The sequence below is a fragment of the Mesocricetus auratus genome, unplaced genomic scaffold (genome assembly GCF_017639785.1).
Source record: "Mesocricetus auratus isolate SY011 unplaced genomic scaffold, BCM_Maur_2.0 Super-Scaffold_100037, whole genome shotgun sequence".
NCBI classification, from domain to species: Eukaryota; Metazoa; Chordata; class Mammalia; order Rodentia; family Cricetidae; genus Mesocricetus; species Mesocricetus auratus.
In genome coordinates this window covers 6,946,233-6,963,505 of record NW_024429215.1, presented here as the reverse complement: position 1 = coordinate 6,963,505, position 17,273 = coordinate 6,946,233, and the positions used below count along the sequence as shown (strand labels likewise).

Genomic DNA, 17,273 nt, shown 5'->3' with positions numbered 1-17,273 from the left:
CAACACTACATGCAAACGTTCTACTTTCTCTTTCAGTACTTGTGTCCCCTTACTGCCACACACTTAGGTTTTCTGACGTCTTGTGCTAGATTTGAGCTGCTGGGGAGCGAGTTGATTCCACGCCGCTCCTAAACCCACCAGGCCCCTTGCACATCCCACATGGCTGGAAGCTTGACTTGGTTCCTGTGGATGTACGCGTGCTTAGATCTAGTGCTAGGTTTATTCTCTTCCTGGGGTCTGCATCTTCCCTTGTCGGGATGCGCCTGTGATTCAGAACCAGAGCGATGCTGAGCCTGGACAAGAGGAGAGTTGCTTTTCAGCTACCAGGGAAAGGGGTCTCCCTAGCCCAGTCGGGACTTCCTCTCCCAGGAGGGAAGAAATAAGAAGGTCCTAGCTACTTGTAAAATAATCTTCCCTTTTATTTCAAATCAACCCTCTTCCAAGTTAGTGCCACAAGTTGAGATGGCTGGGATGTGACAGGAGCAGAGACATCCTCACACCCCATATCCAGCTTAGTCCCTCCGAGGACAGTACTGGCAGCCAGCCAGAGGTTAGGGACACCCGGACCCTTCCCAGCTAGCCCTGGTCCCTGCTCTGCCACCTCAGCAGTCCCCTGTGCTAAGGGTGATGTGGGAATGTTGGGACCAGAGCAGAGCGTCAGTCATCCTATGTGAGGTGTCCGTGGCCAGCAGTGTTAGTGGTCAGAGCCCAGTCAGGGCCAGGTTAGTGGGGCCTTCTCCAGCAGCCAGGAAAGGAGCTAGAGAGAAGGAGAGATTAGGAGCTGACTTAGGGAGGGGGGTTAGACACTCCCACGCACACCCACCCAGCATCAGAGGACCATAAGCCAAGGCCCAGTGCAACACTGGGGTGTCACGGAAGCTTACCAAAGAGGAGAGACAGGCTCCAGGCTGGAGAGGAGGCTCAGATGGAAGACTGCCACTGCACGAAGCGCTTGGATTCCTAGCAAGATAACGGGGAGAAGACAGACAGTGAGAATCTGTCACGTACTGTGGGGCCCCTCTGTCCTCTCTCAGACCCAGGAGTCCAATACCCATCTCTCCTACCCTTAGACCCAGGATCCCAGTCCCAGTCCTCCTCCCTCAAACCCAGCCCAGCCCCCTCAGACCCAGGGGTTGATACCCGGCCTTCCTCGCCCAGGGTCTGTACCTGAGGGTTGAAAGGGTCGTCATCATCTGTGTCATCGTAGTCATCACTGAAGTGTGATTTGGGGGGCGGCAGAGAAGCAGGATGGGAACCCATCAGGAGGCTGCCCCATCCCCACCAGTGGCCCTGGGTGCTGCCTCCTGTCCCCTCCCTGGGGACCCTGCCCTCTCTCCCCTGCTGACCTGGGCGGGAAGAGAACCCAGGCACGGGGCAGGCTGCAAAGGGTGGTGGCCAGGGCCCCCGCTGACAGGAGAGAGAAGAGCATCAGGAAGAGCAGGCCCTCCAGAGCGTCTTCACACAGGCCTCGGAGTGCCGAGCCGTAGTCCTGAGGCAGAGGGTAAGCCTGAGAGTGTGTATGCACGCGCTCTGTGCACAGGTCCCAACATCCAGCCACCTGACTGTGTGGTATTGTATGACCCAGACTCTCTGGGCCCAAACGTGATCTCCTGCCAGAGAGCTGTTCTGAACATGCAAAATCATCCATGTGTCCGCCTCGGGGCCGTTACTGAGGTGCGGCCCCACAACCATTCCTGTTTTTTTTTTTTTGGTTTTTCGAGACAGGGTTTCTCTGTGGCTTTGGAGGCTGTCCTGGAACTCGCTTGGTAGTCCAGGCTGGTCTCGAACTCACAGAGATCCTCCTGCGTCTGCCTCCCGAGTGCTGGGATTAAAGGCGTGCGCCACCAACGCCCGGCCACCATTCCCGTTTTATCTCACGTCTCCACCCCACAGGCACAGCGGCCTAGCATCTCCACTCAGCTCCCACGGAACTGCTCTCCGGGGATTCTCGGTGGGCGAGCCTCTATCCTGCTGCCTCCCGCAAGCACCAGCCCTGCCTGTCCTTGCAACCAAGTGCTCCTGACAGATGAGGATGCCAGCCTGCACCCTTTCCCAAAGTTGTGAAAGCCACATCCCCACACATTGTCAAATGCCCCGTGGACCCCACAAACCGGTGGCTCACATAATACTCAGGATTGGACATCACACATGCTACACACGCAGAGAAGGCTGACTGCCGGGACTACCACCCTGGAGGCCAGCAGAACCACTGTGACCTCAGTGACCAGTGGCGTGGCCAACATGCCGGTTCATTCGGAATGGACTGAGCCACCTTTTTCTCCAGGCATGCCCCCCAGCACCAAGGAGGCCACTTTGGAGGCTGGAGGGCTGGTAGGACAGTAAGATGTTAGGGCAGCGCCTAGTAGGGGCCATTTAAGAAAGGACACAAGCAGCCAGGCAGGTGGTTAGATCTAGACAGAGGCAGGCGGCTGGGCTGATGTGGGGGAGAAAGGCAGAATCACCAAGGCTGAGGCCACAGAGCTTTCGCTAGGGCTGTCTACACAGGCTCTTCTAGACCAGGGCCGGGAGCCCTGGCTTTAATCCGTGTGCACGGGGACTCAGGCAAGGGCTTTTAGAGGAAGACTCTGATCCGATTGTGTTGGAAAGCATCGCCAGCTGTCACTGCATGAGCAAGATGGGCACTCAGGAGGCTGTGGTCTTGGGCAGGAGCTGAGGAGGGCCAGGGTCTGCAGCAGCGAGCAGCAGATGCGGTGGGAAGTGAGGACGAGGAGCTACAGGAGCATTCCTGACTTCCTGGTTCAAGCACTGGGGTGAAGGAGGGTCGCCTGCCTACTATTGGTTAAATGAAGCATGGGGTGAGGGGCCCACCAGGACACTAACCGGTTAGGTTTGCATCATACACACATGCGAGGCACACCCATCCTTGCAACAGTCCCACGCAATGCTGCCTTTGGCAGTTGTGGAAAGAAGCTTGGCCTAGAGTGGGCAATCTACTTGTACAGAGTCACACATTCTACAAGGGATAGAGCTGAATCTTGAACCAAGTCTCACAGGTTCCAGAGACACCTGTCGCGTGCCTCTTATTTAGACACGACCTCTCCCTATAGGTCTGGCTGCTCTAGAACTCACTTTGTAGACCAGGCTGGCCTGAAACTCATGGAGATCCACCTGACCCTGCCTCTGTCTCTGGAAGGACTGGGTAACGGGTATGTACCACCACACCCAACCCATTCTTTACCTTTGTGTCTCTTGTCTCTAATTTAGTGTGTGTGTGTGTGTGTGTGTGTGTGTGTGTGTACTTGTATGTGTGCACATGCAGAAGGGGTGTTTGGATGCCTGTGCATGTGGGGTGGGGACAAAGATTAAAGTTTAAATACATTTTGGGTTTGTTTTTGTTTTTCCAAACAGAGTTTCTCTGTGTAGTCCTGGCTGGCCTCAAACGCAAGATATCTGCCTGGCTCTGCTTCCCAAATGCTGGGAGTAAAGGTGTATACAACCATTGTCAGCCAGCAAGGTTTTATTTGTTTTTGAAACAGGCTCTCTCACTGGGACCTGGTGCTCACCAACTGGGCTAGGCTGGTTGACCAGCAGGCACCAAATATCCACTTATTTCTGCCTTCTTAGTGCTGAGATTTTAAACCAGCACCATATGCCTGGCTTTTTACGTGGTTTCTGGTGATCAAACTCAGGTTCTCATGATTGTGTGGCAAGTACTTCATAGGTGGAACAATGTCCTCATTCCTGTCTCCAATTTTAGCATGTGGTTAAAAAAAAAAAAAGATGGGAAACCAAAGCCCAGGGTCATATGGCTTATCAATGGTGGACCCAGACTCTGACCCCATCTCTCCCTTCATAGTCACCTTGGAACCACAATTGGAGCTAAGCATCTGCATGAGTCATAAAACAGGGTTGGGGCCCCAGCATGCCATTGTGTAAAAAACAAACTCCCTGGCCCTTCTCGAAAACCTATTCAGTGCCCTTTGGCTCACTTTTTGGTACCTGCCCTCTGGGGCAGGATGCCACATGATTTTAGACTTTGGATACCCAGCAAAGAGCGATTTGGGACAAGGACCTCCCAGGTGTTGCTTATGTCTCCTTGTAGAGAGGAGTCTGTTTGCTGAGTGTAGCCTAATTCTAAGGTAGACCAGATGACCAGAAGATGATGAATAAGCGTGTCCTCCAGATCAGATCTGCAGGGAACCCTTGGGTGGTGGATGGGTAAAAATGTGTCAAAAGCAGAAGCAGACAGACTAGCCATGCTTAGCAGTGCAAACCAGAAGCAACTCAGTACACTTCCATGGCGTCCTTGCTCTCTGGGCAAATCACTCAGCTGTCTTCTCTCGGCCTCTGGGTTTGTAAAAAGAATGTAATAATATTCCACACTGGGTCTGGAAAAGCTTGTTGTCCCAGCTAGTGCGGAGGCTGAGGCCCGAAGATTAGGAGTCCAAGGTCCATCTGGGCAACTTAGTGAGACTGCCTCAAAATGAAAACTACTGAAAAGACTGGAGGCTGGGGACATAGCTCAGTTGGTAGAGTGCGTGCTTGAAGCCCATGAAGCCTTGGGTTCCATCCTCGGTACTTCATAAGGTGTGTCATGACACACACCTGTAACCTCAGCACTCAGGAGGGAGGTGTGGACAAAAAAATCAGAACTTAGGGTCACCCTCTGCTATGCAGCTAGTCTGAAGCAAGCATGGGCTACATGAACACACACACACACACATGTATAAATCAATAATAGGGTGCTTATCTAATAGGCTGGAGTATGGAGTTCAATCCCCCAGCACTATAAAAGAAATATGGTCATCCTGGTATTGTTATGGGGGTCAGTGACCAGTGACCCCCATAGAGTCAGGATCATGGCAAAGCCTGTGTGCATGGAGGGTATCACTGCGGAAGACTATAGCCAGGGAAAGCAGTTAGGTCTCTGTTTACAACAACACTCTATGTTGTAAGGGGGAGAGTCTTTGCAACGCTCACAACTGTTCCCCCCGACGGTGTAAAGGCGGGGAAACTGAAACTCGGAGATGCTGGCCTGCTGTTGAGGCCACATTGCTCACAGCTGAACCCACGGTGGGGCTTGAACAGGCTGCGCTGCCTTTTATCCTCCTGCCCCTTTTATATCAAGAGAGCCATGAACTGGCATTCAGCCCAGGGAACTAGGACCCTACCCAGGCTCTCGTTCCACAGTTTAAGCGGCTGAGCCGCTTTCAAGGAGGAGGGGAGAAGGCGGAAGATGAAAAACTTGGGGGGATGAGAGATGGGGAGAAGAGGATGAGAAAGAGAGGAGCGGAGAAGAGGAGGGAAAGAGAATGGGCGGGAGAAAGACAGAGGGCAGGGCAAGCGAGCACACAGGCGCACACCTTGTGCAGACCGCGGCAGTGCAACAGTGCCACCAACTGGTGGAAGCTTCCCTCCGTCACATTCAGCGTCTCCTCCAACGACAACAAGGGCTTCTGTTGTGGGAGGGAACAAACACAGTTACCTAGCAACGGACGCTCTGCCCTCAACTCACCAGCCCCACTTCCCAAAGGGACCAGCCCCTCCCGTTCACATAGGTTCAGCAGCGTTCTAGAGCGCCTCCCTCACCTCCACTGCTCTCCCAGCCCCAGGGGACAACTCTACTTCTGTTGCTGCCACAGCTCTATCGTTCCACCCCTTTCCATAGGCTCCGCCTGCTTGGAGAAGGGAGGGCCCGCTCCACGAGGCTATCCGACCCAGCCAACCGGCCCCTTCATATGAGAGCCGCCAGCATCCCACAGGTTCACCAGGTTGGGCTCTCTTCCCCCTCTTGTCTGGTGCCATCCATTGACTTAACCTGTGCTGCCGGGAACTGAGGGACGGCTTCCCGCTCCAGGCCGTGCAGCTGGGAATGGATGCTGGCTAGAGCTCGCTGGGACAGAGTCAGCCTCTGCGGGGAGGGATAAAAAGAGAGGACGACTCAGGCCAGGGTGTCCACCATGCCATCTGTCCACTAGAATACAGAACTCTAGACATCGGCCCCCTCCGCCTCCCAGGGAACCCAGGAGTGCAGCCCGGCATACGCCCGTGAGGTTCCGCGTTAGCCATCTCCTCGATTCCCGTTTCTTTTGCCCACGTTCCTAACCTGTTGGAAGGGGTTGGAGACCTCCTGGTTGCACAGGAAATAATAGTTGAGGATGTCTGAAGTGGAGGGAGAGAAAGAAACAGGCTATGAGCCTGGGCCCGGGCTCTCCATGAGCAAAATCCGGAGGGCCATAGACCAGGGGACCTTCCCCACCCAGTCTAGAACTTTCTTGGGGTCTCAAAGACCTACAAGTCAGCCGGGCGTTGGTGGCGCACGCCTTAAATCCCAGCACTCGGGAGGCAGAGACAGGTGGATCACTGTGAGTTCGAGACCAGCCTGGTCTACAGAGCGAGTTCCAGGGCAGGCTCCAAAACAATACAGAGAAACCCTGTCTCGAAAAAAAAAAAAAAAAGACCTACAGGTCACTCTGCTGTCCTTTCCTTCCCCCTTTCCTTCCTTTTCTTTTCCTTCCCTCCTCCTCCTGTTTTGTTGTTCATTCCGCTGCTGTTGTTTTGAGACAGTGTCTTATGTAGCCCAAACCAGCTTTGAACTTGTTATATACAGCTGAGGATCGCCTTGAACGTCCGTTCTTTCTTCTTCCACTTCCTAAGTGCTGAGATTTTCGGCACAAGCCGCGTTTCGCGTGGTTGCTGAGAACCAGACTTGCAGCTTGCAAGAAAAGTGCTCTACCAACTGAGCGGCATCTCCGATTCCATTCTGGGTTTGTTTTTGGTTTAGAAACAGGGTGTGACAACGTCTGCATAGCCCAGGCTGCCCTTGAACTCATGCCTCTCAGCCTCCCGATCGCTGGGATTATAGGTGGGCAATATCACACCCCATACTTTGACCTGCCTCTGGAAGCAGATTCACCTGACCTAACTATGCTCCCCTGTTCTCCCGCAGTCAAATCCTCCTGTCCGAGGCCGAGTTCCCCTCACCCTTTGCCTCATACTCAGGGGTGTTTTGATCCTGCCCCTTTACAACCCTGCCAGGATTGGTAGACTATCTGAACTCCACCCTACAATGGACTGGGCACTAGGGGGTGCCAGGGCATGCTGAGGGCCAGCAGGGATTTAGGAGGATCACCTGAGCTGAGCCCTGTCTCCTCCTGGGTCAGGTTCAGCACGTAGGCGTCTGGGTTGGAGCAGAAGTCACTGAGGCCCTGACGAAGGAAGCAGGAAGGACTCAGATCGGAAGTGCCCGCTTTTATATTTCCACAGAACCCAGAGGTCCAGGCTCCAACCCTCCTGCCTCAGACCAGGCATCCAGACTCTCACTCTCCACAGTCTGAGGAGGGAGTACAGTGTGGGCCCCAGCCTCTGCTCTCTCAGGACCCAGCGAACAAGACTGAACCCTCAAAACTGTGACCACGTTCCCCAGACGTTAATCAGGTCACACCCACCCCAGGGTTCAGCACACCCGAATCCAGAGCCCTCTACTTACCACAGCTGTGGCGGCCTCCAGGCCCATGGAACCCCAACTCAGGACAAGCACCAGGAGACTCATGGCGGTCATCCTGGAGGAGGACGTGGTTGGACTCAGGTCTCTCAATCAGCCTCGCCTCTTTCTACACGCCACGTCCAACCTCAGCCCTCCCCAATACCCACCAACCTCTGTAGCCCAGAGGTTTAGAGTCAGAGACTTGGGAGTAAAGCGCGCGTGTGTGTGTGTGGGGGGTAAGGCCCAGACTGACGTCAAATAGAACATCTGTTCAGTTGGGAAAGGACAGGGGAAGGTCTTGGTTGGCAGGTCAACAGCCACTATCCTAGCTGTTCCTGGTCCCTACGAGGCAGCTGTCCACCCATGAGCTAAATTTCCCGGGATTTCATTGCACAGGGTCCGGTAGGTTCTGAGCTAGCTTGCGGGCCCACCATAGCCTGTTTTATTTAGCTGTCCTCTCCCCACGCATTCCACCTCCACGCCGTAAGGTGTGGGGAGCAATCTAGAGTTGATTTCTGAAATTCAGAGCCTGGCTTATTTAAGACTTGATGTATGTACGCCCAGGATTGTGAGGGGTCGAAGAATTCTGGGTCATGGGGTGGTAGGAGATGTTGACAGCTGTTGTCAGCTGGAAGACGTGCCTCCCCCCCGCCCCCCCCGCCCCAGGCATATAACTGCTCATCACAGTGTATTCTATCAGTCTCCAGGCTTTGATGAGGGCCCAGATGCCATAGTTGGGCATCCCTCCCAGAGGGAGTCCACAGACAGTTCTCACCAAGGGAGGAGGAGGATGGGCTCTTCCAATGATGGGCAGGCAGAATTTGAGCCCTACCACAGTACTTCCATGCTATGTGGCCGTGACCTAGCCACAACGGGCTTCTACCACTTCCCACTGTTAAACGGAGGCCAGTGCCTTCATCCCTGGGTGGCTGAGTGTGAGAGGCCCATGAAGTCCTAAGAATGCTATCTGGCACACAGGGGACCGTCCAATAAGAGCACAGGTCTTATGTATCCCCCACATTACTTCAGGTCCCTCATCTGCCACGCAGAGGACCTGGCGGCACTTCCTCCACGGGGCTGTTGTGGTGACCAAGGGAGGAAGCATCTGTGGCATGTCAGAGAGCGCCTCTCCCCCTCCACAGCAAATGCAGTCTCCGTCTTTCCCCGTGACTTTAGCAACGCTGCTGCGTGCTGGAAGCGCGCCTGTTTCCCTCCCCTACGCAATGCGCCCCACTCACACAACCACCAGCCACTTGCTCTGCTTCGCCAGCCCCAGGAGGGTGAAGAGGCAAACCAGAAGCACCAAGAGCAGCAGGAGGACGTAGACCAGCCACCTGCGGGAAGAAGGGTCAAGCAAGACAGTGGGCCTCAGGAGCCCAGCAGGACCTCAGACTCACCCCAGCCCAACCCGATCCTGCAGCCTCCCCGCTGCCCAGTGAAGTTCCTTGGTGAAACGGGGGCCTGGGCCCACAAGACTCTGGAATATTCTTCAGCACAGGGTCTCGAGTTGAAGCACCTGGGGCCTACTCTGACCAAATCACCCAGAAGTTCTGTGGTCTCTGAGTAGGATCCCCAAGCCAGCACTGTAGGGTGTCATTCACCCGGGATCCTATTGCACACCAGAGATATGAAGCCTAGGTCTCAATCCCTCAATTAGCCATGTGACCTATCTGCCTCAGTTCGGTTTCCCTACCAGTAACATGAGTGGCACAACAGGATCAGTTTCAGAATCTGTTGCCAGGTGAATGCATGGACACATGTATAGGTCATAGGAGAGTGGGCTTCACCGGTGAGGCTCATGTTAGCTAAATCACCACGCAGGGGGAGTTCTGAATGCTACATAATATGTGATTAACTAATACACCGGGACTGCGGAGGAGGCTGCATGGAAGGCCCAATCTCAGTGCTTGGTATACTGCAAGTGCTCAATAGTGTCATTCTCAGCAGTCACCGTGTGACTATGGTTTGCCCTGTCTGAGACCTTGTCCGTGTCATACCTCCAGACTCTCTTCTACGGCCACAATGCGTTTGTTGAGGGCATCTCTAATACCAGACGAGTGAGTGTCTGCCGAATATCATTGTCACAGTCACCTCTAGCTCCCCGACCAGGCTTCTGTGATCCTAGGTTGGCCCTTGACACAGAACCTGTGGCCCCTGGACCTAGGCCCACCTGCCTCCCAGCGTCTGATCCCAGCATGCGCCCCCTGCTGGGGGTGTCTGCTGAATGCAAGAAGTAATAACTCGGTGGAGATAACCTGGTATTGCTGCTGCACAATGAACTCAGTTGCCTCCCGGATAACCTAGTAGGCAGGCTTGCTACTGGGTTGGTCCAAGAGGAACTGTGTGTAACGTGATTTTGTTGAATGAATGAGTCAAGGAACGGCTGAGTGAATGAATGAATGAATGAATGAATGAGAGAGGAGATCATTGAGGGGGGTATGTAAGTGTGAGGATGGGTCCTCAGTCTCTAGGTCTGTTCTCACAGCTGGGTTTATCAGCCTCGCCTTAGAATCACAACTGGGTTAATTCTCCACAGTGGAGCTGGCCTACAGGATGCTGAATAGCATCCCCGTCTCCACCTTCCGGGTGAGACAGCAGCTTCCCTTCCAACCAGTGGGACAAATCAGACTGTCTCCAGATACTGTCCCCCATCCGCCCCAGGGACTAGTTTGAGACTATGATGCTTTAAAAAAAAATTAGCAAAGGCCTTTTCCCACCTGTACTCCTCCACAAAAGTCACATCTTCAGCCACCTGCACCGGGCTGAGGGACACTCCTTGCCAGAAGGCCAGTCCCTGCAGGTGCTGAGCCACAGCCTCGGCCTGCCTCCGGGCTCCCCGGGCGGCGGCCACCAGCTCCACGCGTTCTGACAGGACTTCCTCCAGGGTGGTCAGCTCTGTCTTCACCGCCTCGCCCAGCCTCTCCACTGTTTCCAGCACCTGGGGCGATGGATGACATGGTCTCAGGTTTAGGACGGCCTTTTCCAAAGCCTGGGGTTGGGGCTGAGGGATGGGGTGTTGGGGGCGAGGCAGGGGTGAGGAGTGTCAACTGCCTGAGATCTGGGGTCCCGGAACATCCGGAGACTGGGGGAAAGGTGAGTGAAGGCGGGCCTCCCAGGTCCCTGTCATCTGCTCTAAGTCGGCCGGGGTGACATCTGCTCTAAGTCGGCCGGGGTGACATCTGCTCTAAGTCGGCCGGGGGCTTGAGTCCAAGGTAAAGACTCCAGCATTGAAATTGAGTCAAAATGGAAGGACGGGTCTTTTTTTTCGAGACAGGGTTTCTCTGTGGCTTTGGAGGCTGTCCTGGAACTCTCTCTGTAGACCAGGCTGGTCTCGAACTCACAGAGATCCTCCTGCCTCTGCCTCCCGAGTGCTGGGATTAAAGGTGTGCGCCGCCACCACCCGGCTATGGGTGCGTCTTAAGTCTGGAATTTGTATAAGCCTTTCTGAGTCTGGGGTCTCAAATCTGATTCCTTGTCTCTACCCAAGTAGAGCCTCTGAACTGCAACGCCTGCATCTCAGCCCTGAGCTCTGGAACCCTGGAGTAACAGATCTCACAGTGGGAGTCCCAGAGCTTGCATTTGGGCCAAGGATAGGGTCTGTAACCTTGGGCCCGCCTGCAGACTGGGACTGGGGTCGTTGGTGTTTTGTCTCTCTGGCTTGGGATATAAAGGGAAGTGCAGCAGGCCTGGGCCTGTGTGTGAGTCTTCGGTCTGAATCATCTTCTCAATCCAGCTCCAGGTTGCAAGGTTAGGGTTGACACACGGTCTGAGTTTGCAATTCTGAGTCTGGGGATTAGGTTTCTGGTCTGGGATCTGCTTTGGTTTTGGTTCCTTTTGTTCCTCAGTGGGGGACCCCATTCCCATGCGGAGACTCTGCAGTCCGGCTAGCGGGCTGGCCCCCTCACCAGGTCATCAATGGTGCTGAGCGTGTGATTGGCGTGCAGCAGCGCTGAGCTGAGCTGGGACACCCCATCGCTGGTCTCGCTGTTGCCATAGAAACCAATGCCAATGCCCGCACTGAGAGAAGAAGGAAGAAGAAACACCAACCAGCCTCAGACCCTGGAGGGCAGGCACCAGGACTCCGCACGTACCCGTCCTCCCCTTTGCGGCATTTGCCTATCCCAACTCTGCGTCCACCCTATTGGTTCATTCTCCGTGGGAAAAAGAACAGCTCAAGGTTGGCCGCCACCAGTTGCCAAGGTAACCTGAAGACCTCACCCCACCCCCCCAAAGCTGGAGAGACGTCATTGTGATGCTAATGGTGGGTGGAGTGGTGGAAAAGGAGCCCCAGATTTAACTCGCACCTCCCCAGAGTGGAACCCTGGTTTTGCCTAGCCCTGGATAAAAGGTTATCAATTCCCGATTATGATCAGCTCACAACCAACTGCCACATCCTTTGCCAAAACACCCAGAATTCACATCCTTTTCTGAGGAGGCATTAGGCCATCAACACCTGGCTCCTCCTAGCCCAGGTGTTCCATGCCCCTGCCTCCTAAAGGTTCTTGGGAGCCCAAGGTCCCAGGCCCTATTCTTTTGTAAAAGGCATTGTGCCCAGAGCTCTTAGCCTTTCCCTCTGCTGCCCAGGGATCCAGGCATCTGGCCAGCTGGAAGAGGAGTAAGAGAATGTGGGAGGGAGGGCTGCAGGCCAGGCCAGGAGCTGGGCCCCGGTCCCTGCGCAGCCAACACACAGACTTCCCATTGTAGGGCTTGAATATGGGGACCCACTTTCCTCCCTGAGTCTGCGCCTCGCTCCGGAGGGGGCGAGAGCCTGATGGCCTCACAGTTCCCAGCCTTGAGCTGCTCAGGCCCCCACCCCGTCCCCTGGATGGGAGCCTACTGCCCCTGCCCCATTGTTCAGAACCCTACAAAGCTCCTCTTGTTCCCAGACTCTGAGGGGGCTGGGGCTGCGTCTCTCCCCCACTGATCCTTTGTCAGCGTCCCCCGTCCTACCCCCATTCTGGAGAGCCTGGTGAGAAAACATCTTGGATATAGGGCGCCCAACCCCCATAGACTCCCAAACACACACCCCCTTCTTCCTACAATAAGGAAGAGTGGCCCACAGCCCAGGCTGGGGTGATTACTCCAGGACATAGCCCCTGCTGGCTGGAGGGGACACCACATTCTTATAGGGCTCCTGCTGACCATACATGAGGTTCCCGGTGGGTCTCAGTCCCCTCGTGTCCTAAGTCCTCTCGTATGTGATGTAAGCCAGATAACTAACCATGACCTAGGCAATCTTGATGTGAAGTTCACTGAAGTTCCTATTGAGGGACCTGGGTTTGTTTTTTTTTTTTTTTTTTTTTTTTTCCCTGAGTCTGTCTCTCCACGTATGGGCTTGAAAAGTCTTGTTCCCTCCCCTCCCTGAACTTCCCTCATTCAGAGCCAGGTGTGGCCATCTTCAACACAGTTTCTTAACATGAAAAAGACTCAGACCCAGCTTGGGTGTGGGCTGGACAGGAGCTGCTGCTGGTGACCCTGTGAGGTCTGGTTGTTTCCCTGACTGGGACTCTGACTGAAGTCACAGAGTGCCTAGGTTGGCGCGGTCAGTGTCTGGCACATGGTACTTATGCTCCGTTGTTGAATGAATTAACTCTTTGATCAGTGTTAACTCAGAGGATACCCCCAGCACCCAGGCAATGTACACTTTCTAGTCTTACTGGAACTAGGGTTTGGGTAGTACTGCAAAACCCACTTCATAGATGTGGAAACTGAGGTCTAGAGAGAGTATCTCATTCCCCTTAGGTAGCACAACTGGCTAACAGAGAACCATTAAAAACCCCAAACCTGTCCCAGGCTTTCAATTCTGCAATAGGCTTCATCCCCCTTAGGGCTCTAGCTCTCCACTCACTAAGCAGACACTCTCAATGCCTAGGGATTCTCTCCCCTAACTCCGGGGCCCACACCCCAAGATGCGGAAGAAGACTAACAGCAAGTGTAGGGAGCTCTGTCTGCACTCCCCACCCACCCTGGGGCCCCATTACCAGCCCACGAGAAGGGCAGCGATACAGCTCCAGGTGACGCAGCCTCCTCCGGGTGGGGGACTCTTGGCCCCAGGGGGGTTCCGGGGGCCGGCAGCAGCAGAAGCGGATGAGGTAGACAGCAATGAAGATGAGGCTCAGGCCCAAACCCAGGCCAGCCAAGGCTGCCACCAGCAGCAGGGCCTGAGGAAGAGGTGAGGAGAAGCCTCAGAGGGTACATTCATGTCCCAGACAAGAAGTTCCTCCTCGGAGCCGGGCGATGGTGGTGCACGCCTTTAATCCCAGCACTCGGGAGGCAGAGGCAGGCGGATCTCTGTGAGTTTGAGACCAGCCTGGTCTACAGAGCTAGTTCCAGGACAGCCTCCAAAACAATACAGAGAAACCCTGTCTCGGAAAAAACCAAAAACAAAAGTTCCTCCTCGGCTGTGTGGCAAGGGGTTGGGGGAGGGGGCTTGGGGGGAGCGAAGCCCAGCCCCCTGATGACGTTACTCAGGCTGTGGGAAAACATGAGATACCCATTCTCCATATTGGCAACTGAGGCTCATCCAGAATTTAGCGCTAGATTGCTGGAGGCAGCGTCCACGTAGGGGGTCCCAGGTTTTGGGTTCCTGTCAGTTCTTCCCAGGTTGCGTGGCCTCAAAAAGGCCCCTCCTCTCTCTGAGCTTCCTCACTGCAACCAGGCAATTGGAATGCTGCATGTCCCGAGGCCTTCCTGAGGTTCGCTCTGAACCAACCATATGGCATGAAGGGCAAGGGAGGCTCCCATTTCTATCCTCCAGGAGAGCAGGAGAGGCAGCAGCCTTCTCTATCCCATCTCCGCCCTGCTGCTGAGCTCACACACCCACTGCCGTTGAGTCTGTCACCCCAGGGTTGGGATGGGGACAGGGTGCTGTGACAGCTTGTGTGTGTGTGTGTGTGTGTGGTTATGTATTATGGCATATACAAGGCTCAGAGATGGGGAGCTAGGGAAGGAAGACACATTAAGCAACAGAGAGGAAGACGCCGAAAGAGGCAGGCCAGGAGAGAGACGAAGGCCAGAAGAAAGAGGGATAATGGAGATAAGACACACAAAAAACACCAGCAGAATCTAGCCAGAGATAGGGGAGAAAGAGAGACAAAGGCAGAGAGATGAGGAGACACACAGAAACTACACAGAGAACCAACTACAGAGAAAGGAAGACTGATGTTGGTGTGTAGTGATACCCAAAGCATGGAGACGGGTAGGCAGAAAGGATGCTAGTACCTTACAGAACAGGGTGGCTGTGAGCTTGGCAGGGCAACACACCCCTGTAACCCCAGCACCCTGGAGGCAGAGGCAGGGAGATCACCACAGTCCAAGTTACATAAACTCCAGTCAGCCGGGACTACGGAGTGAGTCCGTGTCGCAAATAAATGATAGGATTGTAGGCTCTGCATGTGGTAGGGTCTTTCAGGAGACCTGTGTCTCACACCTCGGAGGCCCAGAGCTGGAGCAGGGTTTGCCTGGAGCCACACCGCAGGGTAAGGGCAGTCTGAGGTGTGGAATCACAGCCCTGCATTGCCAGCGACTGCTGTCCCTAAACCGTAGCCTATCTGCAGTCCTCCGCATCACCTGTGTGAGTGACAAGCGTGTGCCGCGTTTATGTGGCTGTGGATCTGCCTTCCACCAGATGAGGGCATATGGAGTGTGAGTATAAGGTGTTTGTGTGCATCACGCTGCATTTCTGTGCGCAAGAGAATACTTGTGGGCTCCTTCAATCAGGGAGTGGTGACTTGGGGTGAGTTTGAGTGTGTGTGTGTGTAGTGTATGAGTGTATCCTTGTGTGTGATGGTGTACACATGAGTGTGCTGTGTCCATGTTACTGGGCATGCGATCTTGAAGGTCGAGAATCCCTCGTAGTGTGTCTTGCTGTGCTCATGGTGGTCATTTCCATGAAGAAGAGTGTCCCGGTGATGGGACTGTGTGTGCTGACTCTGTCAGCTAGGCATGAAGTTGAGTGAAGTGTTCTCAGTGTCTGTGATGGGGCTGGGGGCCAACGGGGGATTCCTCGCGGCTGAGGCGCTCCCCAGAGCCATAAGCCCCGTGAGTCTGGCTGGGAGTGGGTGGACCCACCGGCTGGAGGCTGCGATTGTGTAAGCGGCTGTGGGCGAGGGGATGGCGGTCCCCGTTTGGAGGGGAGAGGGGGCGGGTGGAGTAGGCAGGGAGGAGCCGCTCAGGCTGTGCCAGCCATGACCCAAATAGCAAGCACACAGCACACGTTCCCCCTTGCTGCTTTTCTGGGAGCAACCCCCTCCCTCGAAGCTCTCCCAACCCTGTGCCCCTTTTCCAGAAGCCACCCTGGACAGCCGCAGGGGTTCAGACTTGGGGGGAAGGACAGCTCTGACTCCCAGCCCCCCCACCCCCAGTCCCCCAGCTCAGCCAAGCTTTTCTCATTAATCTCAAAGTCAAGGACTTGAATTAAACTGGGTCAGGGGACAGCCACCCCCCACACACCCAGAGCTGCAGCTGAGCCCCTTTCCCTGGGGACCCAGCTTCTGTGAGGTTCCACCACCAGCCTAATCCTCCCGGGACCCAGGCCTGTCGTCTGTAGTAGCCCCAACCCTAGCCTCATCTCCACCGGATCCTCTCTGTCGCCCTGACAGCCCCTTCTGTCCTGGGACGGGCAGAAAGCACCCTGAATCCTCACCTCACCTCATTCCCCAGCCCCGGCCCTAAAATCTCTCTTCCCTATTTGAGGGTACCAATCCCTGTCCCAGACCTCGGCTGCCTCACAAGCCTTCCCGCTCTCGGGTCCTCTCTTGGGTACCCCCTTATCTGGGACATATTTATTAACTGAGACCCTGTGGGGGCGGGGTCCCCCTGGCCCAGGACCTCAAGAGCGGACATTTCCTTAGATGACCCTGGAGACTGGCTTCCAAGGCAGGTTTCAGGAGCCCAAATGCTGGGGACTCGTCTCCTCCCATTTAGGACTTTTGCGGGTCTAGGCTTCTGGCGGTCTCTTATTTAGAGAGAGGGGGGTCTACACCCCAAGACCTCGTCCGAGAGGGAAAACCTCAAGGTATGAGCTCTCTATCTCCAGTCTTGCTCTTGTATCCCCAAACGCAGACAGGCTCCCCGGCCCCCAAGACGCAGGAACTGTGACCCAGCCTCCTGCTCCCGGGGGACCTGAGCCCTGTTTGCCATCCCACCTGCTGGTACTCTTGGTCGCGGGGTGCAAAACCGCTGGGCACCGGTCGGAGCTGGAAGTCGGCGCGGGGCAGCTGGTGGAGGAGATGCACCCAGGCAGAGGGTCGGTAGCCCGGGGGTGTCCCCATGGCCCCGGGGAGGGGCAGCTGGGCGGACCGGGCCGGGAGCCTCGGTGCTGTGCGGGGCGCGGGCGGAGCGGGGTTTGCGGGGCTCCCGGGAGCAGGAGCCCGGAGGGCGGGGGGTGGAGATTGGGGAGGGGGAGGTGCGGCAGGCTCCTCGGTGCTGCCCCTGGCGGCCACCGGAGGCAATGCGGCGAGAGCAGTGGGCCCAGTTGCTCCGCCCTCTCCCGGGCTCCCACCTGCTGCCTGAGCAGGTGCAGGGTCTTCGCTCAAGTCAGTGGCATCCAGGGGCTGGGCAATGCTGAGAACAAAATCGAGTAAGCCTGCCTTGTCCCCGTACGTGCAAGAGCCAGGACACTGTGCTTTTTCTCCGAAGCACACAGGCTCTTTATCCTTATGTAAAACCTTCACCTTGGGGTAAAGGTCACTAGTATTTGAGCAGTATTTTGCAGGTAATAGCCAAGCACGCCAATGAAAATCCATCACTTTTCTAAGGGCGTTCTTTGTTGTAAAGAGCGCTTGTGCTTGGATAAAAACCTTTCCACCACTTTGTCCTAACCTGT

At 55.3% G+C, this 17,273-nt stretch overlaps 1 protein-coding gene and 1 long non-coding RNA gene across 2 annotated transcripts; one reads left to right on the top strand and one right to left on the bottom strand.

The window, feature by feature from the left end:
* Positions 1–395: 395 nt before the first annotated feature.
* Positions 396–16,823, bottom strand: Ttyh1 (tweety family member 1). The gene is given in 15 exon segments (XM_005084140.4): positions 396–757; positions 885–960; positions 1,168–1,213; positions 1,347–1,489; positions 5,325–5,417; positions 5,780–5,872; positions 6,068–6,123; positions 7,094–7,169; positions 7,451–7,523; positions 8,686–8,781; positions 10,165–10,385; positions 11,353–11,464; positions 13,429–13,505; positions 13,507–13,608; positions 16,594–16,823. Coding segments are annotated over 14 exon segments (1,353 nt in total). The 5' UTR covers positions 16,720–16,823; the 3' UTR covers positions 396–757; positions 885–921.
* On the top strand, positions 5,367–9,177 carry LOC121135286. The gene is made up of 2 exons (XR_005872470.1): positions 5,367–5,732; positions 8,477–9,177. It is a non-coding gene; the product is annotated as an uncharacterized LOC121135286 (long non-coding RNA).
* Positions 16,824–17,273: the final 450 nt, after the last annotated feature.